This window comes from Puma concolor, chromosome B3 (assembly GCF_028749965.1).
Source record: "Puma concolor isolate L17-30 chromosome B3, mPumCon1.1.hap2, whole genome shotgun sequence".
Lineage (NCBI taxonomy): Eukaryota > Metazoa > Chordata > Mammalia > Carnivora > Felidae > Puma > Puma concolor.
Window position 1 is genome coordinate 143,343,338 of NC_141672.1, and position 27,559 is coordinate 143,370,896.

The 27,559-nt window shown below is 55.4% G+C and overlaps 2 protein-coding genes across 10 annotated transcripts in view; one reads left to right on the forward strand and one right to left on the reverse strand.

The window, feature by feature from the left end:
• TICRR (TOPBP1 interacting checkpoint and replication regulator) overlaps window positions 1-716 on the forward strand; it is a 114,879-nt gene extending 114,163 nt beyond the window's left edge. For all 4 annotated transcript variants that reach the window (XM_086711521.1, XM_086711520.1, XM_086711522.1 and 1 more), the window contains one exon: window positions 32-716. In XM_086711521.1, coding sequence (XP_086567647.1) covers window positions 32-144 — 113 coding nt within the window. In that variant the 3' untranslated portion in view covers window positions 145-716. The remainder of the gene's footprint in view (window positions 1-31) is intronic.
• Window positions 10-26,894, reverse strand: KIF7 (kinesin family member 7). 6 transcript variants are annotated; one of them, XM_086711526.1, is made up of 19 exons: window positions 26,258-26,894; window positions 24,161-24,361; window positions 23,382-23,775; window positions 22,619-23,162; window positions 21,983-22,096; window positions 21,239-21,466; window positions 20,329-20,480; window positions 19,873-19,988; window positions 19,544-19,696; window positions 17,428-17,630; window positions 5,834-6,031; window positions 5,413-5,538; window positions 5,060-5,233; window positions 4,031-4,246; window positions 3,131-3,337; window positions 2,204-2,402; window positions 1,949-2,095; window positions 741-1,810; window positions 10-296 (listed from the first exon to the last, which is right to left on the reverse strand). In XM_086711526.1, exons 1-18 carry the CDS (start codon window positions 26,637-26,639, stop codon window positions 1,467-1,469), a joined length of 4,098 nt encoding a protein of 1,365 aa, XP_086567652.1. In that variant the 5' UTR covers window positions 26,640-26,894; the 3' UTR covers window positions 10-296; window positions 741-1,466. The 6 variants fall into 6 exon arrangements, with proteins under 6 accessions (XP_086567652.1, XP_086567654.1, XP_086567653.1 ...); XM_086711528.1 differs by having other exon boundaries at window positions 5,060-5,236; window positions 20,329-20,477; window positions 22,634-23,162; window positions 26,258-26,881; XM_086711527.1 differs by having other exon boundaries at window positions 5,060-5,236; window positions 22,634-23,162; window positions 26,258-26,880.
• Window positions 26,895-27,559: the final 665 nt, after the last annotated feature.

Sequence of the window (27,559 nt, forward strand, 5' to 3'; positions counted from 1 at the left end):
CTGCCCACTAAGTCTTTCTGCCTTTCTCTAGATGAGGATATGGATGTTTTCCCGGCCACAGCAGAAGACTCTCCTTTCAGCCAAGCCTTCTCCAGGAGACGCCCCATCAGCAGAACTTACACACGGAAGAAGCTGATTAGCTAGTGAGGCTGGAACCGGTCGGGGGACTTAAAACTTCAAACACTACGGAGCGTGGCCGGAGCCACCGTGTCCCCAGCACAGAAGACGTGTTCTGAGCGGTCTTCTCCGGGTTGGAAGTTCCAGGCTGCTCTCTGTCCCACGTAACCCTGGGCTTGCTGCACAGAAACAGGAATCACCAGGGCTCAGTGGAGCCAAGGGAGTTCAAAAGAGGAAGCTGCAGTCAGCCCGGTCCCCATGCCTCTTTGTGGTCAGCTGTCACAGTCTTTACTCCCTCTCCGGAAATCCAGCCCTACCCCTCCTTAGGGAGGTGGTGTCGCTGGGGCTGGGAGTCAGGAAGCAGGCAGGAACTGTAAGACCAGGCGCTCATTCCAGCCCTGCCCTCCGAGAGACCAAGGCAAGTCAGTCGACCCCCCCCCCAGCCCCTTCATGGGTTCTTTATGAAGCTGCCGTTAGGCTGGGCCCCGGAGATCCCGGCAGGGCTCGCGAACTAAAGCACCACACACAAAGCTGAAGGCGGTGGCAGACCGAATAAATTTCTTGCCTTCCCCGTATAATAATAAAGTCCTCTCTTGCTACTCAGTGCATTTCTGCTTACTCACCAGGGCCGAGCTCTGGTGGTTCCTGGAGCAGCCACATCCCCGGGTCTGCTCTGAAACTCAGCCAGTGCCCAACGGTCCTCACCGTGAGTGGGGAGACGCACCGGAGTCACACAGAGGCCGGGCGTGTCCCAAGGAGCAGCTTCTGGGGACTCCTGGTGGGGGCCCCGGTCCACAATTCTGAATTGGGCCTGTCTCAGGGGCTCTAAAAAGCCTTTACACCTGTCATGTTCTCAAATCTGACTCGTGTCTTGTAAATCAAACCAAGTAAAAACTCACATTCTTCCCTTCAGCGTCTCATTTATTATAAAATGGTTTTACAAAAGTCTAAAACTATGCCAAGCTTCCCACTTCCCACCATATACATAAGACCATTTAAAACACAACCCGGTTGCCACTCACTGTTGTGTGTCCAGCACCGGCTGAACCCCAGCACTGGGGGCACCCGCACGCAGGTCTGGGACCAGAATTGCCTTTTGGGAACTCTCAAGCCAAAAGATGGCAATCCGGTACCGGAGCTCAAAGAAATGAGGGGCAGGAATTTACAGATGAAAAAAATAGGAGTCTGATCCACTGGGGCAGGTGGCCCAGGTTCGCTGATCCCGGCTGTGTCAAGATCAGGACCCGGATTTGGAGGGAGAGCTCAAGGCCGTCTTTCAGGAAGCAAACAGGGTTGACCGTGCCCGGGAGCGGGCTCAGCCTCCCTGCAAGGCGGGCTCTGCGCACAGCCTACAGCGGGTTTCTCCTGACGTCGATCATGCCTGAGCTGGCCCGGCGCGGGTCCCGCCGGGGCTTGGGCAGGGGCCCGGGGTTCCAGGGCAGGCCCGCCTCACCCACGGGGGGCGCCCGCCCTCCCAGGGGCTCCTCGGCGCCGCCCTGCTCCTCACCGCACAGGCTGGAGCGCTTCCACGTCAGCGGCAGCGGGGCCCGGACCAAGTCCCGCACCTCGTCTCGGGCGCGGGGGCCCCCCTCAGGGAGGGACTGCTGCCAGAGAAGCTCGGGCACGGGGCGCAGCTCCTCTTCATTTCCGGGAGCCGGTCTGCTCTCCAGGCACAGGGCCCTCTTCTCCCCACCTGTCACCGAGACCAACGACACTCGTCAGAAACGGAGGCCTCAGCTCCCCTGTGGGAGATGCCTGTGGAAGAGTGGAGGTTAGAGGGGTTCCCAAGCCTTCCCGGAGGCCGGCCCAAACCGGGTCAGGTGAGCCTCACCCCTGCTCTGGCCCGCCGCACTCAGGCTACTGAGCTTCTGTTTCAGTTCCTGGTTCATCCACAGGTGGCGGCCCAGCTCCTTCTCCAGCGCTTGGATCCTGGTCTCATACTGCCTCCTGCTGTCCGCTAGCCCCTCGCCGAGGTGATCTAGACGGGAGGGGACACGGAGGAAGGCCGGGAGGGGCGGAGGAGGAAGGAGGGGCGGGGCCGAGGAGGAAAGCGGGGAGGGGCCGCGGGCAGGAAGAGGGGCCTCACCTCGGCTCTGCTGGAGGAGAAGCTGCATGTTCTGCTCGTGCTCCTTCTGCTGCAGGGTCAGCTGGCGGTCCATCTCCAGGCGCTGGCGCTCCAGGGCCACCTCCAGCCAGTAGACCAGCCTCTGCTGCTCCTCCAGCTGCATCTCCAGCTCAGAGAAGGCGATCTGCTGCTGGTGCTGCTCCTCTCGGAGCGTCACGACCTGTCCCAAGACCCAGCCAGGCTCAGCCCCCAGCGTGGATCATCCCCAACCGGCGGCAGGTACTCAGGTACTTGGCAAACTTGTAGCTACCACCCCCCACGGGCGGACGTCACTAAGGAATCACCAGGGTGTCCCGCTGAGCCAAGACCTGGCCTCCCACACCTTCTCAACAGTGTTCTAGGCAGGGATTTCCAAATGACAAGAGTCAGCTGTCAAGAGGAAGCTTACTTCCTACCCCTGCCTCAAGCTCCTTCCGAGGCCCAGGCTCCTAAGCCCGCGGGCAGAGCCTTGCTGAGGCCCAGCTTCTCAAGCTCCGCACTACTGACATTTCAGGTAGGGAGTCTGTGGTTGTGGGGACCTGTCCTGCCTGCTGTAGGGTTAGCAGCATCCCTGGTCTCTACCCTCATGGCTGTGAGGACCGGAAGCATCTCCAGACTCGGCCAGATGTCCCCTGGGGGAAAACCATCCCTGCCGAGAACCACCGATCTGGGTGCACTGAAGGGGCCAGGAGGCCGGAAAGTGGGGGGAAAGGAGACCGGGTCTTCGTTTCACTAAGAAAGTTAGGGTTTAAGGAGAAGAGTCTGAGGCAGCCCTGGAGACTGGAGCTGGCCCTGATTCTGTCCCTGCATCTGGGAGGAAACAGACCCCCGTCTGGAGCTGCCAGCGGACCCCTCCCCCACACAAGTACCAGACGGAGGTGGCAGAGGGCCCGGGAGCCGGTGACCCACCTTGTCAAAATACTTGCAGAGCAGGGCTCTGGTCTCCGAGGACGAGAGGTAGCTGAGCTTGGCCATGAGGTTCATCTCACACTGGGACAGCAAGGAGGCCGACGCCCGCAGCACCCGCTGGCGGCACGTGATGGCCTCATTCTTGTATTCGATGGCAGCATCCAGGGCCTCGATGGCCTCGTCCAGCTGGAACAGCGTCCGCTCCTCCTGCGGGACACGGGCGGGCGTGGAAGGGGAGGCCCGGGTGCCCACACCACGCACACCCACTCCCCGGATGGCAGCCCTGGGCAGACGGCACCAGCACCCAGCCACGAGGGAGACGCTCTGTCTCCTCATCCTGAGCTCACAGCACATCCAAAGTGTCCCTGACTGGTATGGCAGGGACAGGAAGCTTCCGTCACAGCCCCGACCCCCGGGGGAGGCCAGGCTCTGCTGACGGGCTGCTCTCTGGTGTATCACCTGTCGCATGATCTACAGAAGCGCAGAGCACCCTACGCCAAACGGAAGATACGGCGGGTCTGCTACGGGCAGCAGAGGGGCCACCGGGGTGAGTTTATTGCAACGAGGCTCTCTCTGCTGCTCAGGGACTGCACAAGGCACGGGGACGTGCTGCCACCGCTCATTCCCACACAGGGAGCCGAGGCGCGGACGCGCGGGCTGACACGGCTCAGGACACAGAGCGCCCCCAGGGTCCAGCCGGGCAGGAACCGCGAGGGCCAAGTCCGTGCGTCCCTGCTGCGGGGGCCACAGCGGGAGGAAGGGCCAGGCCAGCACGCCCGCTGTGGCCGCCCCACGCCCTGGGTCTCACTCTCAGGGAAAGCGTGTCAGGGAGCAGCAGGGCCCGGCCCTAGGCCGGGCCGAGGCCAGGCAGGCTGCGGAGGTCCGGGCCGTGGGGCTCACCTCGGGCGACAGCAGGCTGCCCCTCCTCAGCTTGCCGTCGATGTCCAGGCGCTGCTTCAGCAGCGAGTCCTTCTCCTGGCGCAGGGCGTCGATCTCCCCGCGGAGCCGCTGCTGGCTCTGGGCGCTGCCCTGCCGCAGCTGCCCACTCTTCTCCGACAGCTCCTTTTCCAGGTGCTCCAGCCGGCTGGACACTCGCACGATGTCCTCGCTGAGGGCCTAGGGGCGGCGCCACTGGGGGTCAGGGAGGGGGCGGCCCCACCCTCGCAGAGGTCACAGAAGCGGCCCAACCACGGGATGTTACAGAGGCTGCGGGCCTTTCCCTCAAGAGCCCTACAATCCGAGAGTACCGCCCGGCGGGAGGGCCCGGCTCTCGACTCTGCGGCGGCTCGGCCAGTGGGGCCGGTGGGACCAGAGCCTCGGAGGAGGGACCCCCAGAGATGGCCCCGAAGGATCCCAGCAAGCATGGGAAAAGGCACTCCTGGCAGAAAGGGGGCAGCACCGGACAATCCAGCAGCACCCTGAACCCTGCTGAACTTCAGAGCACTCTGGACCCCCGCGGGCACTGAGTCCGAGCACCTGCTCCGGGCCCGGGCTCTGGGTCTGACATCCCCCCTTTCCCACCATCCTGGCACCACTGTGATTCCACCGGCCGAAGAGGGCACTGGCTCAGAAGCTCCTTACTCAAGAGGAAGCAGTGACACAGAGGGGACAGAGTACTGCTCAGCGGGGAGGCCGCCATCTGCCCAGGTCTGTCGGCCTCCAGCGCCTGTGAGGCCTGCGTCTCCTTGGTCATCCCCCTTTCCACACCTGCTGTTCCTTGTTGGCCTGCACGGCCCCCAGCAAGTGCAGAGGGCGAAATGAAGGGGACGGAGCCTCACGTGGCTGGAACTTGCCCGGCAGGGGCATCACCTGGAAGAGCCTCCCCTGGCAGGGTTGTCACCGGGACGGACCTCCATGGCAGGGGGCCACCCGATGGCATCTCACCTGGCAGGACCTCACCCAGCACAAACCCCGCTGGCGGGGCCTCACCTGACTGGACCGCAGGCGCTTGCTCTCCAGCCCCGTCTTCTCCTGCATCAGGGCCTCCTTCTTGGCCAGGATGGCCTCCCGCTTGTGGAGCTCCTCCCCCAGCTCCTCCAGTGCCCGCCGCTGCTGCAGGACCTTTTCCATCTCCTGGTCCAGCCACTTCTTCTGCTCCTCGATCTTCTGACGGGGGTGGGGGAGGGAACTCAGCTCTCACCCCTGGCCCCACGGGCCACTGCCCGGGGTCAGTGGGGGAGAAGGGTGCGCCCCCCCCCTCCCATCCTCCACCTCCGCCGCGCCCCAGGGGGACCGAGGCAGCCGACCGGGGGCTCCGGGGACACCGGCCCGGCCTGGCCCACCTGCTGCTGCTCCAGGCTGACCACAGAGCCGTTGCTGCCACTGCGCCGCTTCCTCTGGAACGCCGCGATCTCTTCCGTCTTGATCTTCAGGATCTTTTGCTGCTGCTCGTGCCGCCGCTCCAGCTCCTGGGGACGCACCCGGCGAGCAGCTCAGGGGCAGGGTCCCGGGGGGGGGGGGTGGCCGCGTCTCCCCAGAGCCCCTCCGGAGATGGCCTCGCCACCCACGTCTCCCTGGGACTGGGCTCCTACGGGCCGCCGGCCGCGGGCACGGCTCACCTCCTGAGTCCCGCCCGCCTCGCGTGCCCTCCGGCTCTCCTCATTCTCAGGGGCGAGGACAAACTCAGGGAGGCCGAGCCGCCAGCTCGGGAGGTCCTGCGGCTGCGAGTCCCGGGGACCCCAGGCGCCCCCGACCCGACCCGACCTTGACACGGTGCTGCCGCTTGTTCATCTCGGTCTCCAGGCGCCGCTTCTGCTCCGTCTCCTCGCGAAGCCGCCTCTGCAGCTGCCCCTGCTGCTGCCGCATGAGCTGCACGTGCCTCTCGAGCTCCTGCAGCCGCTTCTCGCTCTGGGCCGACAGCGACGCCAGCCGCTCGGTCGCCTGCTTCTTTTCCTTCAGCACCTGGACCGACACAGCCTCGGCTGGGCCACCACGAGATGGCACCACCCCCGACACTCTACCAGGGTGGACAGGACCGAAGGACGATGGACGGAGAGAGGGACGGATGGAAGGGCAAACAGGCCAGTGGGTAATGGACTAATGACAGCAAAAGATGGTGGCTACCAGGACATTTTCTCTGTACGAGGCACACATCACGTGCTCTGTGGGTATCAAATGATCCTAACAATCCTATGGAAAAAATAGGATTATCATTATCCCTACTTTGCAGACTAGGAAACTGAGGCACAGAGATCTCAGGAAACTTGACTGAGGGCACACGGCTACTAAATGGCAGGGCTGGGATTCAAACCCAAGCAGTCAGGCTCCAGAGCCCGTGCTCTTGACCATTCTACTGAACTGTCTCTTGGACAGCTGAGCTGAGGAAGGGAGGGAGGGAAGACAGACGGACAGACAGCTATAAAGTTTGGTGGATGGAAGGGCGGGTGGACAGATGGACAGGATCATACAAGGGTGAAAAACAGGGTGGGGGCACCTGGGTGGCTCAGTCAGTTAAGCGTCCGACTTTAATTCAGGTCATGATCTCAACAGTTCGTGAGATGGAACCCTGGCGCCGGGCTCTGCGCTGACAGCCCGGAGCCTGCTTGGGATTCTCTCTCCCTCTCTCTCTCTGACCCTGCCCCACTCACACTTTCTCTAATAAAGAAATCAATCTTAACGACAAAACAGATAATACATGGATCAATAAAAGGCCATAGAAAGACGGATGGATAGATGGATAAACGGACAGTTAGTCACATCAACTGATAAAACGTGTTGGGGAAGGTCAGCAAAAGGATGTGATTGCCCATTGACCCATGAGCTGGACCCGGGCGATCAGAGGCTCCTCACCCCCTTCCCTGTCCTTGGAATGTGGGCCGCACTTGGCTTTCCTGCTCCCAGAGGCAGCTCCAAGGACACGGCCTCGAGAGGGTGACGAGGCGCTGAGAACGCTGCGTGTACACGACTGAACCCGCGTAGACCTTTTCATGAACTTCTAGGATACAGCAGGTGGGCCCGGGGATCCACTCATCCTGCTGCCGCCCAAGACAAGCCTCGTAAATAAGTTCCCTTTGCTGATTAAACCTGCGACTTCCCCAAGGGGAGTGGCTGCCTCTTTCATAGCTTCCCCCGCCCTCTGCATGCGGGGACCGGTTTAAAGTGACATCCGGGAAGCTCGCGAGCAGATTGCCACGGAAAATGGCAGCAGGCGAAACCTGGAGTCGGCCAGAGACCTGGGTGGGGAGAGGTGGCCCCCATGTCAGACGCTCACGGATGGTGCATGAGCATGGGGGCGTCCTTAAAACGCTGATTCAGGGGCTGGTTTGGGAAACTGCACGGCACGCCGGGGCAAAGAAGGAAGAGGTAAGGCTATTCTGCTGCCCGCTGGGCTGGAGTGCGGGGTAAAGACCTTATAAAGCTACGAGGGCACAAGATGCCTCTGCTTGACATCTGGGTGCTTGTGACAAAGCCTGATTCAGATGCTAAGAGGTGGAGTCTCTGAGAAGGCGAGGAGGATGAGGAGGTAACTGAGGAGGAAACAGACAAGATGCCCCATGTCTTCTGAACCTGACACAAAGGAAAAATTTCCTTGACTTTTTAAGTTTATTTATTTTGAGAGAGCATGAGCGTGTGAGCTGGGGAGGGGCGGAAAGAGAGAAAGAGAGAATCCCAGGCAGGCTCCACACTGTCAGCGCAGAGCCCGACGCAGGGCTCAATCCATGAACCGGGAGATCATGACCTGAATCGAGATCAAGAGTCAGACACTCAACCAAATGAGCCACCCAGCGCCCCACAAAGGAAAAATTTAAATAGCAATTACCCCAAACTCCTTGAAGAAAACTTGCATGCTTTGTCCCTTGAATTTGTAAATCTTAGCAATTCTTAGTAAATCTTAGTCTTTGAAATATAAACACCCCAGGACATGACCAAAGCATTGCCCACAGAGACTGAAAAAAGCAAAGTGGGGTGGGGGGGGAACCTTTTAAAATACAGACTGCTGGGGCACCTGGGTGGCTCAGTCGGTTGAGCATCTGACTTCAACTCAGGTGATGATCTCACGGTTCGAGAGTTTGAGCCCTGTGTCAGGCTTTGCACTGACTGCACGCAGCCTACTTTAGTTTCTCTGCCTCCCTCTCTCTCTGCCCCTCCCTGTTTGCGCACGCTCTCTCAAAAATAAACATTTAAAAAATTAAAATAAAACACGATAAAATGCAGACTGCTGGAGGAGTTCCCTTGTCCAAAATCCAGTCCACAGCCTCTGAAAGATCACGAATATCAATAAAAGCTCCAGCCATGCGAGCGGGCTGGTTCATGGCTGGAGCACTGAAATGAAAGCTGAGAGAGTTGTAGGAGGCCGCTGAGCTCACCTCATCTCATGGATGCAACTAGAAAACACATGGGAGCAAACAACCCAGAAAACAACCAGAAGACAGGCAGAACAAACCAAACTAAATGAAGAGAAGACACCCGTGGAAGAGGGTGGGAAGGGCGGAGACACGGTGGGAGCTAGATGGACCACAGGACTGTCCATGGGAAAGGGGGACACCAAGGAAGCGGAGAAGGGACAGAAACAGACCCTCACACCAGGGAGCCTGCCCGGGGAAGATCAATCACCCTAACATTTGGCTTTGAAAACCAGAGGGGCCAAATTTTGAGAGTTCTTAAAAGTAGTGGGACTTAAAGCATGGAACTTTAGGAGTGCCGGGGTGTCTCAGTCAGTTAAGCATCCAACTCCTGATTTCGGCTCAGGTTGTGATCTCAGTCATGAGACCGAGTCCTGTGTAAGGCTCTGTGCTAAGCATGGAGCCTGCTTAAGATTCCCTCTCTCTCCCCTCTGCCCCTCCCTGCTTCACACACATTCTCTCTCTCTCTCAAAAAAAACAAAATAAAAAAAAATTAGAACTTTAAAACTCAGCAGGCTCAGGTCTGGGAGAACCCAAGGGCCACAGGAAGTGGAGTCCCACCCTTAAAGAGACAGCACAACACATAGGCATGGAGATACAGACAGAAGCAGGAGTCTGAAAAATGCCCAGGGCATATGGAGGGAGAGTCATTTACTAATCTGGAGGGACAGACATCACTGAGGGACTCCTCCAGGAACAGAGGACTTGGCAGGTGCCATTTCCACGCTCTGCCCCCCCAGCATCAACACGCAGCCCCTCGTGGGGGCCAGCGCGACACCAACACTCACCGCCTAACTTACACTGAGCCTCATCCCATGGCGCTCCAGCAGATCTGCCCCTGCAGCCAGACCTGCCTCGGTCCCAGCAAGACAGGACTCCTCCCCCAGAAGGCGGGCACAAACCTTGCAGACACCACGCACCCCGCACTTTACAGATCCACCTCCTCCGCCCCCGTGGCGGGTCCTGGACATAGTAGCAGGAGGTCCCCTCTCACAAGAGGACAGCTCACAAACCTCGCTAAAACTGGACGCCCTGCCCCTGTGCACGTTGCAGACCCGTCCCCTCTAATATGCTCTGGGCCAGAGCCCATCCAACCCAGGCCACAGCCTGGCAGTGTATAAGCAGCCCCCACAGAGGCCGGCACTACTCCAAAGTGACTCCTGCCCCAGAGAGATGGGAAGACAACCACACTAGTCTGACTGCGGCGCCAGCAGTGGGCTGGGGGCAGACAGCTGGTCTTGCCGGAGGCCGTGCGCATCCACAAAAGCTTCTCAGGAAAACACAGGGAAAGGGCCCTGCGGTTCGGTGCTTCCACGGCTCTGGCAAATCCCTGATCTGACTCAACTCAAGCCCGGTGTGGCCCCAGACTGGCCTACTAACGGCACAGGGACCAAACTCTGCCCACAGCAGACAAAGAGAGCCCCTGCAGACCACTGGACGGATGGCAAAGGCGGCCACAACAGTCAGGTGCACACGATGCACATGTGAGATATGTGTGAAGCACCAGGTTCTGGTGAACAGGGGACACTGCACTACAGGACCTCTTCCTCATGAGGCCTCTGCTTTCAAGAGCAGAGGATGTAGCTGACTTTCCTAACACACAAAACCCGACCCAGAGTTAGACTAAATGAGGAGACAGAGGGATATGTCCCAGATGAAAGGACAGGACAAAATCACAGCAAGAGGCCGAAACAAAAGAGAAATAAGTAATATGCCTGATAGAGGATTTAAAGTAACAGTCATAAAGATACTCACTGGACTTGAGAAAAGAGTGGAGGACATCAGTGAGACCCTGAACAAAGAGACAGAAAACATAAAAAGAGAACCAACCAGAAATGAAGAACACAATAAATGAAACTAAAAAGACACTAGGGGGAATAAATAGCAGACTAGAAGAAGCAGAAGAATGGATGAGGACAGAGTAATGGAAAGTAATCAAGCTGAGCAGGTGAGAGAAAAAAATTATGAAAAATGAAAACAGATTTAGGGAACTCAGCGACTCCATCAAGTGTAATAATATTGGCGTTATAAGGATCCCAGAAAGAAAAGAGAGAAAGGGCAGAAAATTTATTTCAAGACATGATACCTGAAAACTTCCTGAAGCTGGGGAAGAAAACAGATATCCAGATCTAGAGGCACAGAAATCGCCCCATAAAATCAACTCAAGGAGGCCCACGCCAAGACACTGAGTAATTAAAATGGCAAAAAGTAGTGATGGAGGATTTTAAAAGCATCAAGAGAAAACAGTTACATACAAGAGAAACCCCATGAGACCATCAGCTGATTTTTCAGCAGAAACTTTGCAGGCCAGAAGGGAATGGCATTCATGGCACTGAAAGGAAAAGGCTGCAGCCAAGAATAATCTACCCCGTAACACCATCATTCAGCATAGGAGGAGAGAGAAAGAATTTCCCAAACAAAAGCTAAAGGAGTTCACAACCACTAAACCAGTTCTGCAAGAAATGTTAAATGGGACTCTTTCAGTGGAAAGAAAAGATCATAAGTAAGAGTAAGAAAAGTAGGAAGCATGAAAGAAGTAAAATACGTATATCTGTAAAAATCAGTCAGGGGACTCACAAAGTAAAAGGTTGTAAAGTATGACATCATAAATCCTACAATGTGGTGGGGAGAGGAGTAAAGAATGGGTTCCAACTTAACCGACCATCAACTTAATATAGACTGCTATTTGTAGAAGATGTTAGATACAAACCTAACAGTAACCACAAATCAAATACCAGGAATAGATACGCAAAAAATAAAGAGGAACGAATTCAAGTATATCACTAAAGAAAGCCAGGAAACTGGGAAGAAAAGAGCAAAAGAATAAAGAAACTGAGAGGAACTATAAAAAACAGTAAAATGGCAATAAATACATACCTATCAAAAATTACTTTGAATGTAAATGGACTAAATGCTCCAATCAAAAGACACAGTATCGGGGCACCTGGATGGTTCAGTTGGTTAAGTACTCGACTTCAGCTGAGGTCATAATCTCATGGTTCATGAGTTCAAGCCCCGCATCAGGCTCTCTGCTGTCAGTGCAGAGCCCGCTTCAGAACCTTTTGTTCCCCCCTCTCTCTCTCTGCCGCTCTCCCTTCCTCTCTCTCAAAAATAAGAAAACATTAAAAAAAAAAAAAAAAGACACAGTGTGACATGGATTAAAGAAACAAGACCCACTATATAATGCCTAAAAGAGACATATTTCAGACCTAAAGACACCTGCATATTGAAAGTGAGGGGATGGTGGGATGCCTGGGTGGCTCAGTCACTTGAGTGTCCAACCCTTAGTTTCGGTTCAGGTCATGGTCTCATGGTTCATGGGTTTGAGCCTCACATTGGGATCCAATCTGTCATCGCAAAGCCTGCTTGGGATTCTCTCTCTCTCCCTCTCTGCCCCTCCCCTGATCATGCTCGCTCTCACTCTCTCTCTCAAAATAAATAAATTAACTTAAAAAAAAAAGTGAGGGGATGGAGAAACATCTATTATGTAAATGGATGTGAAAAGAAAGCTGGGGTAGTAATCTATTCTATCAGACAATATAGACTTTAAAACAAAGATTGTAACAAGAACAAGGAAGGACATTATGTAGTCATTAAGGGAACAATCCAACAAGATAGAACAATCGTAAATATTTATGCACCCAACACATAAAGCAGTTAATAACAAACAAAAAGTAATTAATTAATAGTAATACAATAATAATAGAGGACTTTAACACCCCACTTACATTCATGGACAGATCATCCGAACAGAAAATCAACCAGGAAACAGTGGCTTTGAATGACACACTGGACCAGATGGACTTAACAGATATATTCAAAACATTTCATCCTAAAACAGAATACACATTCTTTTCAAGTGCATATGGTACATTCTCCAGAACAGATCACACATTAGGCCACAGAACCAGTCTCAACAAATTCCAAAAGATCAAAGTCCTACCATGCATCTTTTCTGACCATAACTAAAAATCAACCACAAGAAAAAATCTGGAAAGAACACAAAATACATGGAGGTTAAATATGCTACTAAACAATGAATGAGCCAACCAAGAAATCAACAACATATATGGAGACAAATGAAAATGAAAACACAATGGCCCAAAACCTTTGGGATGCCACAAAAGCTGTTCTAAGAGGGAAGTTTATGGCAACACAGGCCTACCTCAAAAAGAAAAAAATCCCACATCAACAATCTAACCTTATACCTAAAGGAGCAAGAAAGAGAACAGACAAAATCCAAAACCAGCAGAAGGAAGGAAATAATAAAGATTAGAGCAGAAATAAAACAGAGACTAAAAAAAATAGAACAGATCAATGAAACCAGGAGCTGGTTCCTCGAAAAGATCGACAAAATTGATAAACCTTTAGCCAAACCTATCAAAAAGAAAGCAGGGGAGGGACTCAAAATCAGAAATGAAAGAAGAAAAATAATAACTGACACCAAAGAAATTATACAAAGGATGGTAAAGAGAATATTAAGAAACATGATACACCAGCAAATTGAACAACCTAGAAGAAACGGATAAATTTCTAGACACATAACCTACCAAAACTAATCACCAAGAAATAAAATTTGAACAGACTGATTACCAGCAATGGAATTGAGTTGGTAATTAAAAAAAAAAACAAAAAACAAAAACTCCCAGCAAACAAAAGTCCAGGATCAGATGGCTTCACAGGAGAATTCTACCAAACATTTAAAGACGAGTGATACCTATTGTTCTCAAACTATTCCAAAAAATAGAGGAAGGAAAGCTTCCAAATCCGTTCTGAGGCCAGCATTACCCTGATACCAAAACGAGTCAAAGACATGACCAAGAAAAGAGAACTACATGCCAATATCTCTGATGAACATAGATAGAAAAACCCTCAACAAAGTACTAGCAAACCAAACCCAACAATATATTTAAAAAATTATTCACCATGATGAGGTAGGATTTACTCCTGAGGTGCAAGGGGGGGTGGTTCAACAGTCACAAATCAATGTGACCCATTACATCAATAAGAGAAAACAACCATACGATCGTTTCAATAGATGCAGAAAAAGCATTGGACAAAGTACAACATCTATTTATGATAAAAATCCTCTACAAAGTAGGTTTAGAGAGAACATACCTCATCCTAATAAAGGCCATATATGAAAAACCCACAGCTAACATCATGCTTAATGATGAAAAACTGAGAGCTTTTCCCCTATGGTCAGTAATAAGGAAAGTATGTCCACTCTCATCACTTTTATTCCACATAGTACTAGAAGTCTTAGCCACTGCGAGCAGACCAGAAATAAAAGGCACCCAAGTTGGTAAGGAAAAAGGAAAACTCCTATATGCAGATGACATGATACTATATATAGAAAACCCTAAAAATTCCACCAAAACACTACTAGAACTGATAAATTAATTCAGTAAGGTCACAGGATACAAAATTATACAAAAATCTGTTGCATTTCTATACACTAACGATGAAGCAGCAGAAAGAGAAATTAAGAAAACCCTTTCATTTACAACTGCACCAAATAATAATAAAATATGTAGGAATAAACTTATTCAAAGAGGAGAAAGACCTATACTCTGAAAACTATAAATCACTGACGAAAGAAACTGAAGATAACACAAACCAATGCAAAGACATTCCACGCTCATTGATTGGAAGAACAAATATTATTAAAATGTCTATACTACCCAAAGCAACCTACAGATTTAATATAATCCCTACCAAAATACCAATTGAATTTTTCACAGAGCTAGAACAAACAATCCTAAAATTTGTATGGAACCATGAAAGACCCCAAATAGCCAAAGCAATCTTGAAAATGAAAAACAAAGCTGTGGGTATCACAACTCCAGATTTCATGTTACATTACAAAGCTGTAGTGATCAAAACAGTATGGTACTAGCACAAAGATAGACACATAGATCAATAAAACAGAATAGAAAGCTCAGATATAAATCCACACTTATGTGGTCAATGTTTAACAAAGGAGGCAAGAATATACAATGGGGAAAATAGTTTCTTCAACAAATGGTGCTGGGAAAACTGGACCACCACATGCAAAAGAATGAACCTGGACCACTTTCTTACACCATCCACAAAAATAAACTCAAAATGGATTAAGGACCTAAATGTGAAACCTGAAACCATAAAAGTCCTAGAAGAGCACACAGGCAGTAACATCTCTGACATCAACTTCTTTCTAGATAGAGCCCCTGAGGCAAGGAAAACAAGCAAAAATAAACTATTGGGATTTCATAAAAATAAAAAGCTTGTGCAAAACAAACAGTAAACAAAACTAAAACCTATGGAATGGGAGAAGATATCTGCAAATGACATTTACAATAAAGAGTTAGCATCCAAAATATATGAAGAACTTACCCAACTCAACACCAAAAAAATACTCCCATCAAAAATGGGCAGAAGACATGAACAAACATTTCTCCAAAGAAAACAGGTAGACGGTCAACAGACACACGAAAAGACGCTCAACATGACTGATCCTCAGGGAAATACAAATCAAAACCACAATGAGGTATCACCTCACACCTGTCAGAATGGCTAGATGTAAAAAGACAAGAAATAAGTGTTGGTGAGGATGGGGGGGGGGGCGGGGAGGAACCCTCATGCACTGATGGTGGGAATGCTAATTGGTGCAGCCACTGTGGAAAACCGTATGGAGGTTCCTCAAAAAATTAAAAATAGAATTACCATATGATCCAGTAATCACACTACTAGGCATTTACCCAAAGAAAGTGAAAACACTAGTTTGAAAGGATATAAGCACCTTATGTTTACTACAGCATAATTTACAATAGCCAAGATATGGAAGCAACCCAAGTGTCCATCGATAGATGAAGGGATAAAGATGTGGCGTATATGTACAATGGAATATTACTCAGCCATAAAAAAGGGAGGAGATCTCGCCATCTGCAACAACATGGACGGACCTGGAGGGTCTCATGCTAAGTGAAATATGAGAAACGCAAATACTGTATGATTTTGCTTATATGTGGAATATAGAGAACAAGTAGCACAAACAGACCCATAAATACAGAGGACAAACTCACGGTGGCCAGAGGGAAGGGGGAGGTGGCACGGGTGAAGGCGAGTGGGAGGTACAGGCTTCCAGTTATGGAATGAATAACTCATGGGGCAAGACACAGCACAGGGGATAAAGTCAATGGGCTTGTAACAACGTTGTGTGGTGACCGATGGTAGCTACACTTGCCGTGAGCACACCGTAAGTACACACTTGGTGCATCACTATGTTGTGCACCTGAAACTAATGTAATATGTCAACTATACTTCAAAAAAAAAAACCAAAACAAAACAACCCAGCAGACTATAGTAGTAACAGATAAAACCACTCTGGCTGGGTGGACTAAAGTATTCCCCCAGGCTTTCATACAGTTGAGTGATCAACCAGTAGGGCCCGTGCCCCATATGCCAGACTGGGGCCTCTTGCCAAGGCACCCAATCCCGTCGAGGTATGGAAGTCATGGGAAACAGCCACTGTCTCAACTCTCACCATGGAGCCATGTGCTGTGCTGCTGAGAACACCAAGCCCCACCACGCCTGGGAAAGGGATGGTCTACCAGAACTTGCCTGGGGTGTCCCATCTGGATGGGTGAGTTACTTCGAGGGAACTCCTCGGTCTCCACTGGGATCCTGTTGTCCTGCTACAAGCCCGACCTGGTGAAACGCACTAGACGCGGAATGGTAAATGTGCCACTGGGAGAGGGAAGAAGGTGGGAGTCCTGGTTGGGCACATCCCCCAGTCCATCTCTTCACGCCTGGCAGTGCTGCCTCCCCCAGCCAACATGTACGGTACACACAACCAGGTCAATATCCTAAAGCTGCAAACTTCCCTCTCCTCAAGGCCAGGCGGACATTGTTTTCCAACAGTATGATCGTTTGGCCGCCATCTTGGTTCCCTCCACTGGGCTGGAGGACAGTATAGCACACATAGAAGCCCTTACTAAATTCATCTAGCAAGCTTAAATGACAGCCAAAGAAGCCTGTCCGCAACACTGAAAGGTCTCTGATGAGAACAGCTATCCTCCAAAACAGAATGGCCTTGGACATTACTGTCCTACAAGGAGGCCCCTGTGCCATTATCCAAACACAATGTTGTGTGTTCGGCTAACGTGTGATCCTTGCTGAATCTAGTTGACCCATGAGCTGGGTGGACCCAGGTGATCAGAGGCTCCTCACTCCCTCCCCTGTCCTTGGAACGTGGGCTCTGCTCGCCTTTCCCACTCCCCGAGGCGGCTCTAAGGACACGACCTTGACAGAGTGATGTGGCGCTGAGAACGCTGCATGTACACACGACTGAACGCAGTTCAGGGAGCCTCACAAACTTTTAAGATGTGGTGCGTGGGTGCGGGGATCCACTCACTTTGCTGCCGCCAAGACAGGACTGGTATGCAAGCTCCCTTGCTTAGGAAACCTTTCTACCTGGGGTGGCTGCCTCTTTCTTTGGTCTCTCCCTGCCCTCTGCGCGCAGGGACCCATTTCAGGTTACACCCGGGAAGCTCCGGAGGGGGTTACCAACCAACAGCGTGACAGACAGATGTTCGAGTCAGACAGACTGACGGCCCGAGGGGTAGACAGAGAAGACAGGACGGGGAGAGAAGTGGCCGGGGAGCTGGGGGGGGGGGGGGGAGGGGGGCTGCATGAGGAAGGGGTAGCTTGCTTTCGATGCCCACCCTTCACTGGGCTGCGAGCAGCACTGGCCTCCCTGCCTCTGCTGTGTTTACAGCTGAGACCCCCCTGCTCAGCACTGCTGACTTCTGTGTAACACCGGCCTCACCCTGGGAGTCGGAGGCCGTTCCCCAAGCCAGCCAGGGGCTGGGCCACGAGGGCCTGAGCGCCCACGGGTGCCGGTGAACCTGGCCCCGGGGCCCACCTGGCTTGATCCCAGGCCCCCAGCCACTGCCCCGGGATCCCCACACTGACCTGCACCTGGCTCTGGGCGACAGCGACCCTCTTGCGGAACTCCTGGAGCCGGGACCGCTCGCCGGCGTCCTGGGGCTCCCTGCCCTCGAGCTCCCGCAGCTGCCTCTGGCTTTCGCTCAGCTCTGCCCGCACCTGCTCCGCCTCCTGCTCCAGCTCCCGGATGTGCTGGCTATGCTGCCGGTTCAGGGCCTGGGCCGCCTTGCCTGGAAGAAAGAGCGGGGGCCTCATCAGCACAGGCAGAGCCTCTCCCCCAAGGGGACCATCGCTTGGCTCCCCTGGGAGGGGTTCCAGACCTCTGTCAGCCACGGTCACCTGTGGGGGTTTTGCTAAGCCTCTGCACCTCTGGTACCGTGAGTTATTTACTATATTTTCCTTTAAGCCACTTACTTTTTCAATTAAAATTAGCCTCATCCATAGCAATAACCCACAGAAATTAGGGGTTAAACTGGCTTTATTTTTTTAAATGTTTGTTTTTGTGAGAGAGAGAGAGAGAGAGAGAGAGAGAGAAAGAGAGAATGCACGTGCATGTACGCAGGGGAGGGGCAGAGAGTCCCAAGCAGGCTCCACGCTGCCAGCACAGAGCCTGACTCGGGACTCAAACTCACGAGACGTGAGATCGCAATCTGAGCCGAAGTCAAGAGTCGGAAGCTTCATCGACTGAGCCTCCCAGACCACCCCTAAATTGGCTTTATTTTCACCTGACACCTACTAACAAATACACAGGTTGGGCCTGCATGTAATTAAGCCTCCAGGGGCGCCTGGGTGGCGCAGTCGGTTAAGCGTCCGACTTCAGCCAGGTCACGATCTCACGGTCCGTGAGTTCGAGCCCCGCGTCGGGCTCTGGGCTGATGGCTCAGAGCCTGGAGCCTGTTTCCGATTCTGTGTCTCCCTCTCTCTCTGCCCCTCCCCCGTTCATGCTCTGTCTCTCTCTGTCCCAAAAATAAATAAAAAACGTTGAAAAAAAAAATTAAAAAAAAAAAAAAAAATTAAGCCTCCAGAACTGACTTCCATTGGCGGGAAATCTGGCGAGCGGAGGGATGAGTTAAATAACACCACAAGGAAGCCAATGGGCAAGTCCTGAACACGAGGGGTTTGGGACAGTCTACAGGACTGTGAGGAGACAGGAGAGGGACGCTTTAGAGGCCTCACGAGCACGGTGTGGGACATGTGTGGAGCTGGGTGCCAGCAAATCAGCTGTCCACGGACTCTGCCAAAGACCTGAGGGAACAGGCTTGTGCTCTGGGCGTGGGGGGGACGTAGAGCTTCGTTAGACGTGCTCATGGCACGTCGGTTAAAGTGTCCAAAAAGAGGCAAACTGAACGGTGTGGGGGTGAGATGACAAGATGCCTGGGATTTGCTTCAAAACACCTCAGCGAAGACAAAAGAGACAAAGGAAAGGGATGTATGGGAGAAGCTCGTGATGCTAAATCCGGGTGATGGGCTCACGGGGACCTGCTGTGCCAGCCTTCCTCCTCTTGTGTTTGAAATTCTTCATGATGCATTTTGTAAATGTTTATTTATTTTTGAGAGACAGACAGACGGACACAGAATCCGAAGCAGGCTCCAGGCTCTGAGCTGTCAGCACAGAGCCCGATGTGGGGCTCGAACCCACGAACTGTGAGATCGTGACCTGAGCCGAAGTCGGACGCTCAACCGACTGAGCCACCCACGCGGCCCTTCATAATGCATTTTGTAATAAATACACAACCCTTCAAATAAAAAGGCTCAGCTGCTTCTTTACATGTGTCACCAGTGGCAGACGTAGCATGATTTGGGGCCATTGTTTGCACCCTAAGAGTAGGGGATCCTGTGCCCAGCAAGGTGCCTAACACGGCAGGCAACTGACAAATACAACTACCGCTACCACGAATAGGTATTGCTTTCTGAGAACCGGTCTTAGCCCTTCAGCTGAATGAAGGCCCCTGAACGGCCCAAAAAGCAGGTACAATTACTAGCCCCACTTTAGAGAGAAGAAAACAGAGCCACAGAGGGGCTATTCTACTTGCTCAAGGTCACACGGCCCCAAGAGGCTGAGTCGGCTACCACACTAAGCCACCTGGTCCCCGCTCCTAACCACCCTCAGGCGGGAGGCCCGCCCGAAGGCCCACCGCCTCACCTGTGCGGACCAGCTCGCCAATGAGCTCCTCCTTCATGCGGATGTTGATGGCCAGCTCCCGGATCTTCTGTTGGGCTTGGGCCAGCCGCCGCTCAGAGGCCGTGGCAGCTGGGGTCCGGCGGGGCCGCGCCAGGGCCTTGCTCCCACCGGCTACTGTAACAAGCCCGCCGTCAAGGCCACCACCCCAAGGATCAGTGGGGGAGGCGGGAGAGGGGAGAGGCACGCCCCGGGCAGGGGCGGCGAGGCATGGCGTGTGGACCGTCTGGAACAGCCAGTCCAGGATCACGGAAGGGAGGGTCAGAGCCCCCTCTGCACCAGGCCCAGCTCACCTCTGGGCCCCGGGACAGCTGCACCCGGTTCTTCGGGGTGAAGCTCTGGGCCCTTCCCGGCACAGGGACTTCCTGGGCGGGCCCCCACCCTCTGGCTCCACTTGTTGATCCCGTTCCTGGAAGACAGAAGCAGGACTCAGAGGAAGAGAGGCCACTGTGGTCTTCTGTCCTCTCAGGGTCAATGGAGCCTCGGGGCGTCGGTCTGGCAGAACTGAGGCCAGGGGGCTGGGCTGTTGGGGGCACCGGAGGCCGCCGTGAAGGCCGAGAACCAGGAGGCCCGGGGCCCACCCTGTGGCGTACTCACCCCACCGGTTCCAAGCCCACAGTCCCCATCTGCTCTCCCCACCGGACGGGGCAACGGAGGTGAGGGCTCCCTGAGACCACAGTGGGGTCCTCCTCCAGCCCAGCCTGGCTCCCGAGGTGCTTTGGGTCAGGTGGGCAGCTGGTCCCACTCACCTGCGCAGGTGCGGGGGCCGCAGGGGCGGCTGCCCCTCCTCCTGCCCCTCCTCCTGCTCCTCCTCCTCCTCCGAGGCAGCTGAAGAGCCGCTCCCCTGGCTGTCTGCCTCTGCCAGCAGCTGGGCCCCAGGCTCTCTGCCATTTGTCACCTGCTAGGGGAGTGCCAGGGTTTCAGGACAGAAAGCGCCCAGGGCACCGTCCATCAGCCATTTTCCATCACTGATCTTTGCTCGTGCCTATGCCCGGCCCTGCCCGCCCTCCTCACAGCCCTGCCAATCCCAAGTGAGAGTAGGAGCTTCCTCCCAACCCCCCAGCGCCCCCTCCCCTGTGGCACCCATAGCACCTGGGACTCCACGGGTGACAGCTTGCCCTATCTTTGTATACAGCTCACCAGCAATGCCCTGCCAGAGTGGTGGATGTATAACAGACTCCGGTCAAACCCACATCCTCCCTCCCCGCAATGCCTTGGCCTTTTACAGCTGAGATGACCCAGAACTTTCAGGAAGATGCAGGACAGCCTTTGTCCAAAAGGTCCCAAGTGACTAGAAGGCCGGGCTCAGGGAGATTAGGGCTCATGGAAAAGTATACTTGCAAAGACAGAAGGGGTGGCCTCAGAGGTGATAAGCCCCCCATCTCTGGAGGTGTGCAAGCTTTCCATCCAGCACCTGAAGCCCAACTCCCTCTGTAACGTCCTCACTTCAAAAATCTCCAGCCAGCCCAGGGATGCCCAGTGGTACCAGACCCTTCTGAGCGGCCCTACAGAGTCCCCTAAATTTTGGCCCTTTCTAGGAGCACTGGAAAGGGGTATCTCACAGCTGGTCCCAGGAAAGGCTGGATACATTCGGCAGCACCGCCCTTCCCCTGCCGGAGCCTGTCCAATGCAAGAGACCCAGGCTCGCCACCTCCTCACCTCTCCCCAGTTCTCAGGGCCAACTTCATCTCCAGGAAGGCAGACGGGGGGCACCATGCCCAGCATGTGGCTGTGGGCACCGCCGAGGGGGGCTGTGTGAGGCCGGGGCGCAAAGGAGCCGGCAGACAGGCCCTGTAGGAGCCCTGGGGCCCCCCAGCCAGGCCGCACCAGCTCTAGCCGCAGCCGAAGCTCCGCCATTTCCTGCTGCTGCTCCCGAAGCCGGTCGCTCTGGAAGACATGTTCCGGGTGCTGATGGGGGGTGCGGACGGGGAGGGTACCGGGATGCTGGCAGGCAGAAGTGCGGGAAACTGAAGTAAGGGGCCACCCCACCCTCTCTCGGCTAAAACTGAGGAGGGCCAGATACCTCTGACCACTTGTTGCCCAAACACACACACGCACACGCACGCCAGTTGTTCAGGGTCAAGCTCTCACCCCACCCTTCTAGCTCCAGGTCAGTCCTCCACGTTCATGCCAGTCACTGCCGCCAGAGGGCGCCGGGAGCAATGCTGACCCAGTTGCCTTGGGACGACGGGGACCCGACCGACTGCCCCTCCAGTCCCACCTCTCATCCAGGGTCATGGCCATCAGGCACGACCACCCGCACCATTCTCTTCCTCACCTCCACGCTGTTGCTCAGTTGTGGCCCCTCCATCTCTTCCCACCCTGCCAGAAGCCTGCCCTGGCTAACTCCCCCTTGTCCCCGGAAGCTCAGCTCGATTTCACCTTGAGGAAGCCTGCCCCCACCTGCAGTTTGTACTGCTCCATGGCGTCCTCCAGGGCCGCCAGAAAGTCTCGGTTCTCCTCCTCCAGCCGGGCCACCTGGCTCTGCAGGGCGAGCAACTGCAGTGCCCCGTCTTCCTATGGGGCAAGGAGAGAGGCTTCAGGGGCAGGAGCCGGCGGACAAGCCTGCCTGTCTCTGGGACACCCCGGCCCTCTCTCTGCCCTGCCAGGGGTTCCCCTAGTCCAGCTTGCTACTCTGCTGCAAGCCCTGCCTGCAATGGGGCTCTGCCTCCAGAGCCCACCCAGCCTGTGGTCCCCTCTGCAAGCTATTTGGGCCATCTCTTGCATTATGAGTCATACTTTTATTAACAATAATAACGGCATCACTATTATTGGGAACCCACTGAGGCTCCACTAGCGCGCTGCGCTGGGCACTTGGTACACCTTCGGCCCTTACAACAAGCCTAGGAGGTAGATACCCACGTTATCCCTGTTTCACAGACAGAGACCCTGAGACTCGGGAGGGTAAAGGACGCGGTCAAGGTCATCAGAATCGCCTCTGAATCCAGAATGCGCTGCGCTGATGGACAAGGGGCAGGGGCGCCGCCGGCCGTATGAAGACGGCTCCCTTCCCCGCTCCCTCCCTCCCCGGGGCCACACCTGGCCCTTGGCCACCTTCGGCCCGCCGGGCCCCTGCGTGGCCTGCTCCTCGGCGGAGGCGCTCTCGATGCCGCTGTCGGGCCCGGAGGCGGAGCTCAGGGCGCTGCGCTCCCCCTCGACGGCGCACAGCCAGTCGCGCACCTTGCGGGCGGCGGCGCCGGGCAGCCCCGGCTCCGCCTGCAGCTCGCGCAGGAGGCTGTAGGCGGCGTCGGTGCGGGCCCGGTAGCGCGCGCACTCGGCGCCCAGGCGGGCGGCGGGGGCGGCGGCGGCGGCGGGGGCGGCGGCGGGGCCGGGGGCGCGCCGTCCGCGGTGGATGATGCGCGTCTCCGAGCGGTGGCGCGGGGGGCCGCGCGCGCCGGCCGCCGCCTCCTCGGCCGCGCGCTCGGCCTCGGGCCGCCAGTTGACCGTGGCGCGGTTGCGGATGTTCTGGGCGCGGCTGGCGTAGTTGAGGGTGTTGAGGGTCTCGTCGAAGTCGGAGGAGGAGGGGCTGACGCAGGCGATCATCACCGTCTTGGCGTTCCCGCCTAGCGAGTCTTTGAGGATCCTGAGGATGCCGGGTGGGGGCGCGTCAGGGGCGCCGGAGCGCCAGGACGCGCCCGGCCCCGGGACCCTGATTCGTCGCCCGGGGGGCCTCGGACCGGTGGGCGGCGCGGCCGGAAAGCCAGAGGGGCCCCATCCCCTCCTCGCCTCCCGCCGCCCCCTGACCCCCAGCGGCCGGAGAGGGGCCCCTGCTCCCGTGGGCCGCAGGCCGCAGGGCCCTCACCGGGTGATCTTGGAGTCCCGGTAGGGGATGTGGCTGCCGCGGCGCTGGGGGTCGCCCAGGGCGCTGATGACGTTGCCCAGCGCCAGGAGGCTGCTGTTGATCTGGATGCTCTCCTTGAGCCGCTCGCCCGTGCTGCCCGTCTTGAGCACCCGCTCCGAGCCCGCCAGGTCCACGAAGTGGAACTTGGAGACCAGCAGCTGGCCCGCAGGGGGTCGCGGCAGGCGGCTGGGGGCGCGCCCCCGCTGCTCCAGGGTCACCGTGAAGACGGTGTGTGAGCGGCTGGACAGGCGGTTGAGGTGTGTGGCGCCCGTGTGCCGCGCCGCGTTGCCCATCTCCAGGAGGCTCAGCACCTCGTCCAGGCCCTCCACGTCCACCTCCTTGACGCCACACAGCACTGAGGACACGCAAAGCTGTGAGCCCAGCGCAGGGGCAGCCCGGGACTGGCCAGGAGGGCAGGCAGAGCAGGGCTAGCCCTTGCCAGCTCTTCCCGACTCAGATGCCCCTTCCCCATGCCTGACAGGCAGGGGTGGGGAGGGTCCTGCCCATCCTGGCTCCGGCCCCAGGGGCTCCCACTTGCTCATGCCCACCTTGCACTCTGGGTACAGAAGTATATACTGAACTCAGGGGAGACGGGAGAAAGGAAGGCAAAACGTTCCAGGGCTCGGGGTTCGCAGTTAGGAGGTAGCCCTCCCAGACAGGTGAGCCACCCCTCAGCAGGTGAAGCCGCATCAAGCCACATGTCCCACTCCCAGCCAGCGGAGGCCCGGGGAGCTCCTCACCAACATTTCCGCGGTCATCTTCCCGCAGCTGGATGTCACGGCTGGCGGTGCCCACCTCCAGCAGATCTCGGAACTCCTCCTTATACACTTCCAGGTAGGACACGTGCACCAGACAGTCAAGCAGGTCATTTTCATCGATAAGCTTGAAGGCTTCAGCCATGGCCCGTGGGATGATGCCCTGCTCGTCCTCGTGAAGGGAGGCTGGGGAGACACGGCAGAGCCTCCTGCCACCATGCCCTCGGCGGACATGGCTCGAGGCCCCAGGGCCCCAGCCAGCAGCTGGAGGGCAGGGCTCCAGCATGAGCGTAGCAGCGGAGGCCAGGATGGCTGGGTAGCCTGAGCCAGACCACGCTCCAGGAAGGTCAGGCAGAATTATGGAACTTCAGAGTTGGAAGCAACCTCTCAAGGTTCGGCCAACCCCTTTCATGAAGTAATAAGCATCCCCTCCACCACACCTCTGCTAGATCATCAGATACCCTTGGCTTGATTACTCCCCGGGTCAGGGAGCTCATTACTATAGTCTACGCTCAGTTAGCTAAAGGACCTCCTAAATTTATCCCAAGGAAGTAATAAGAGGGTGTTCAGAACATCACTCTTCATAACTTCAAAAGAATGCAAACATCCTAAGAGTCCGTCCTAAGATCCAATAGGGGTCTGGTTAAATAAGTTAACTTATATACACAATGGAATGCCAAGCCACCATTAAAAAATCAGCTTGGGGGCGCCTGGGTGGCGCAGTCGGTTGAGCGTCCGACTTCAGCCAGGTCACGATCTCGCGGTCCGTGAGTTCGAGCCCTGCGTCAGGCTCTGGGCTGATGGCTCAGAGCCTGGAGCCTGTTCCCGATTCTGTGTCTCCCTCTCTCTCTGCCCCTCCCCCGTTCATGCTCTGTCTCTCTCTCTCCCAAAAATAAATAAATGTTGAAAAAAAAAAAGTTAAAAAAAAAAAATGAGCTTGGAGGGGCGCCTGCGTGGCTCAGTCGGTTGAGTGTCCGACTTCAGCTCAGGTCATGATCTCTTGTGGGTTGGAGCCCCACGTCGGGCTCTGTCTGCCAGCTCGGAGCCTGGAGCCTGCTCTGTATTCTATGTCTCCCTCTCTCTCTGCCCCTCCCCAGCTCACACTCTGTCGCTCGCTCTCAAAAATAAACATTAAATTAAAAAAAAAATTTTTTTTTCAACATTTATTTATTTTTGGGACAGAGAGAGACAGAGCATGAACGGGGGAGGGGCAGAGAGAGAGGGAGACACAGAATCAGAAACAGGCTCCAGGCTCCGAGCCATCAGCCCAGAGCCTGACGCGGGGCTCGAACTCACGGACCACGAGATCGTGATCTGGCTGAAGTCGGACGCTTAACCGACTGCGCCACCCAGGCGCCCCTAAATTTTTTTTTTAATTAGCTTGAATATTTAATGATCTAAAGACATGTGTATGATATATTGTAAGAAAAAAAAAGGATATAAAAGAACAAGTACAATATAATCCATTTTTTAAAAGGTAAAATAATTTTCTCAGAGAAATTGGAATGGTATCAGGGCAAGTGATTTCTGGAAAGTACCAAATGCTCGTGTTTGTATTTTCCTAATTTTCTACGGCACACCTGTATGCGTTTGTAACCTAAGAGAGAGAACGTTTGTGCTACTTAACGTGGGGCAGTTCCTTCAACTGGCCCAAAGCATCCCTCCCAAACGAACGCTCCAGGGCCTCACTGAACTGCCGGCCCCCTTGCCAGGCAGCAGCCAAACTCGGCTCTTCCAGAACAATCCCCCCTCCCACTACTCTGATTAGAACACGGGTCCCTGAGCCGTGTCAGCCATCCTGATGACCTCCAGAGACCAGCCGACTTGCCTCGCCCTTCCTCCCCCTGAGGTCCCCGGAGCCACACAGTGTGACCCTATCTCTGTGGAGGTGCAAAAGGCTCCCCACGTCAAGGACTCTTCCTTCCCGTCCTGGTCGGCCTCCCGACACGGCCGCTCCCACCCGGGGCCGCAGGTCAGATTGGGAACCCGGCTCGCCTTCGACGGGGGTATGGCAGCAGGAACACAGGGGCAGAAGCTGGGGAGACTCCACAAGGGCACGGGGCCTCCCGCTGGGTCACTCACCCACACTGGCCTCCCCCATGGTGTACGTCTTCCCGGAGCCCGTCTGACCGTAGGCAAAGACCGTGGCGTTGAAGCCCTCAAAGAAAGCCTCGAGGAGGGGCTGCACGCAGGCCTGGTACACGGCCTCCTGCCCCGTGTCCTCATCCAGCACCACGTGGAAGCCAAAGTGGCGGTCTCGACCAAGGGTGACGCGGCTGTGCCCCGGGTCCACCCTCAGGCAGCTCTGGTGCCCGTGCAGCAGCTCCTTGGGCAGCAGCGGCCGGACCCTCAAGGCCACCCTCACCGGGGCCTCCTCGGCCCCCAGCAGCCTCTGGGCCTCCAGCCCCATGCTGGGGGAGGGCAGCTCCCGGTCCTGTAGAGAGAGGAAGAGGCCCCCGGCCATCAGCACCTGCAGGTGACCCGGAGCCAGATCCCGGGGCTCCCGACCTTGGGGACATGGAAGGGAGGGTGCCTGGTGTCCGAATACCGCGAGGGCCACGTGCGGTCCTACACGGTAACACTGCGTGGTTCCCGTCACTGGCAAAAGAAGGCCCCCAACTCCTCCACTTGACTCCCAAGGGCTTCCGTGTTCCAGCCGCACCCCTCCCCGGTGACCCCATCTCCTAGAACACGCACACTCCACCACCACCACATCAGGGAGCCCCTTTCCCTAATACCCACCAGGGTCTCCATCACCTCCGCCCTTGTCACCTCACACCTCCCTGCCCCGCCTTCTTCAAAAAAGCCAGATCCTTCGAGACCAAACTCCTACCACCAAACCTGCCAATTCCATCTCCTAAATATCTCTCAAGTGCACCTGCTTCTCCCCATCTTATTGCCAAAGCCCCGCTCTCGGCCACTGACACTCTCCACAGGATGGCTGTGACCAGCTTCCTCACTGTTCTGTCTCCAACGCAGCAACCAGGAGCATCTTTCAAAACTGCAAATGCAATCATGTTACCCTCCTGCTGACACTCTCCCAAGAGAGGCTCCCCACTGCCATCCAAACTTTAACAGCCCTGCCTTGTCTGCTCCCCTCCTGCACCCCACCCCGTGTTGCCCAAGGCTCCTCATTTCTCTGGTCTTGGACTGGCCCCCTCTCCCTCAGGGAGCCAGGGAAGCGCCTCTGCTCCGTGTCCGCACCGCGGCGCACACACGACGCCCGGTGACGCTCCCACTCGCCACTGGCCACTCTGTAGCAGAGGGAGCTGGGAGGCAGGGACCCTGCGTCTCCCTTCCTGCTGGATCTCCACCGCCCAGCACAAGGTCGGACGCTTAGTAGCTGCCCAACAGTGATGATGAAACTGCATCCAAAAAACTCTC

What these genes read in the sequence shown, in the direction of transcription:
- KIF7 (XM_086711523.1), bottom strand. Translation starts at nt 26,639, where the DNA reads ATGGCCGGGGGCCTCTTCCTCTCTCTACAGGACCGGGAGCTGCCCTCC. An exon ending in AGCGGCAGCACCGTGTCAAG is followed by an intron (nt 5,539 to 5,833) that starts GTCGGGTCGGGT and finishes GTGCGTCCCCAG; the next exon opens with GAGCTGGAGCGGCGGCACGA. An exon ending in AGCGCCTGCGGTCCAGTCAG is followed by an intron (nt 4,247 to 5,059) that starts GTGAGGCCCCGC and finishes CGCCGCCCCTAG; the next exon opens with GCCCTCAGCGAGGACATCGT.